This window comes from Mytilus galloprovincialis, chromosome 7, assembly GCF_965363235.1.
Source record: "Mytilus galloprovincialis chromosome 7, xbMytGall1.hap1.1, whole genome shotgun sequence".
In the NCBI taxonomy this organism is placed as follows: Eukaryota; Metazoa; Mollusca; class Bivalvia; order Mytilida; family Mytilidae; genus Mytilus; species Mytilus galloprovincialis.
This window is the reverse complement of record NC_134844.1, coordinates 53,044,805-53,046,942: the sequence shown is the minus strand read 5'-3', so window position 1 is coordinate 53,046,942 and position 2,138 is coordinate 53,044,805. Positions and strand designations below refer to the sequence as shown.

The window sequence follows — 2,138 nt, the reverse complement described above, 5'->3', positions numbered from 1 at the left end:
ACTTAAAAGTGTTTCTATTTATGTGTGAGTTTAGACGGTGGATTTCCAGTTTGATGTTTCGCTCTTGTAAATCTTGTATTTACTACTGGAAGTGTTTAACGACCTTGACTGGCTGTTCAGCACTTGCATGGTCGGTAAATCTTGTATACAACAAATGGAAGTTTTCAACGACCTTGACTGGCTATACAGACCTTGCACGGTCGGTCAAAATCTTGTATGAAAAATGTTGACTCCTCAAGTTATATAACCGTATTTCAAGTTATATCTAAAACCTCAAAGGCAAATTGACACAGGTTGTAGGATAGATGGATACTATATCTATGGTAAATACAACATGCTCTGACAATCAAAACGAGGCAAATGGATCTGTTGGCTGTAAAAGTGATTCGTTGTATGAAGACTACACAACTTACGATGAACATATTGCTGGAATTTATTTGTGGAAAATCGTAGCACCGATCATGATAATTTTCGGAAATTTTGGAAACATCTTGTGTGTGATTGTTTTAAATGGAAAATCTATTCGACAGTATACTATTTCGGTATTTCTAACGGCGATGGCTATTTCAGACACAGTGGCACTAAATACTGGTCTTCTCAGAAACTGGATATTATATACATTTGACAAAGATATACGGCTATCATCAGATATACTTTGCCGTTTCCATACGTGGCTTTTATATTTTGCTCTTTCCTTTTCTGCTTGGATGTTAGTAGCAGTTACTATAGTACGTGCTGGATTGGTTTGTTTTCCTAACAAAATGAAGTTTTCATGCACCAAACAAAAAGCACTTGCGACAATTATTATTATAGCAGTTGTTTTGTCTTGTTCAAAACTTCCCATATTGTTCGGTGTAGGTGATATAATTGAATACGACAACGGCACAATGGCAATTCAGCATTGTGTTTATTTGTCAAAAAAATATAAATTATTTTTCAACAACATTGGATCTTGGTTGGATTTGGTCTCATTTTGCGTTATACCTTCTGTTTTACTCATTGTTGGCAATACAATTATCATATATACAGTCATCAAGTCAAGGCAAAAGGTTGGAGCAACACAACAATCGACAAACGACTATCGACAACGAAAACCAGGATCAAAGTCGAAAATATCGTCCATGACAACAATGCTTGTAGGGCTTAACGCTGTATTCCTAGTGTCATCAATACCTATCAGTGTGTATGTAATCGGATATAACCAATGGTACGAGGAAGGTGACACACGTGACCTTGCTGTACTCGGTTTAATGTGGCCTATCACAAATATTCTCATGTATTCAAATAATACCTTTAATTTCGTTCTGTATATTCTTAGTGGGAAACTTATCGGAAAAGAAGCATTAAAACTATTGTGTTGTTCTAAGACAAATATTAACGCAGACACAGAACTCGTCGCGAATCGGCAACCAGAAGCAAATGGTATACATATAGCGCGACATAACAGGATACTGACTAATAATATGGCTCTACAAAGTGTCACACGGATGAGTGATATTAAAATTCGAAATATGAGAAATTTAATACAGATTGGCGAGATAGTTCGACAACAACGCATACAGATGATTGACGAAATGTCACAACAAAAAAACAGACGATTGACGAAATGTCTCAACAAAAAACAGATGATTGCATGACGAAATGTCTCAACAAAAAATAATACAGAATGTATAAATAATTTGATGTAAGGGAACGGAGTGGCGACAACAACGCATACAGATGATTGACGAAATGTCTAAACAAAAAGTAATACAGAATGTATAAATAATTCGATGTAAAGGATACGGAGTGGCGAAATGTGAAACAGAAAAGCGAGATCGATGATCCAGTAACATTGGACAGAATACTAAATTATATTATAGTATTTAGAAATGTATTTAATTATGTTTTCAATACCATTATGATATACATTCCATTATAGCTATTTTACGAAACTTTCCTTTGATCTTTTACTGACTGATAATTTCCTTTCTCAGCACAGTAGAATGATATGAAAAATTATCGTTAGAAACTAACATGACTAAGGGCGCACGTACCGTTGTTCATGCTCAACATGCTTAACAACGTTGGCATAGGTTAAATAGCTTTAAACCGATATTTATAGATTATTGTTGATCATCTCAACGAGATTGATTTTT

At 34.9% G+C, this 2,138-nt stretch overlaps 1 protein-coding gene across 1 annotated transcript; it reads left to right on the top strand.

Annotated features, from left to right (window-relative positions):
• The first annotated feature begins 205 nt into the window (after positions 1-205).
• Positions 206-1,737, top strand: LOC143083264 (cysteinyl leukotriene receptor 1-like). Its single transcript, XM_076259532.1, has one exon. It carries the CDS (start codon positions 306-308, stop codon positions 1,635-1,637), a length of 1,332 nt encoding a protein of 443 aa, XP_076115647.1. The 5' UTR covers positions 206-305; the 3' UTR covers positions 1,638-1,737.
• Positions 1,738-2,138: the final 401 nt, after the last annotated feature.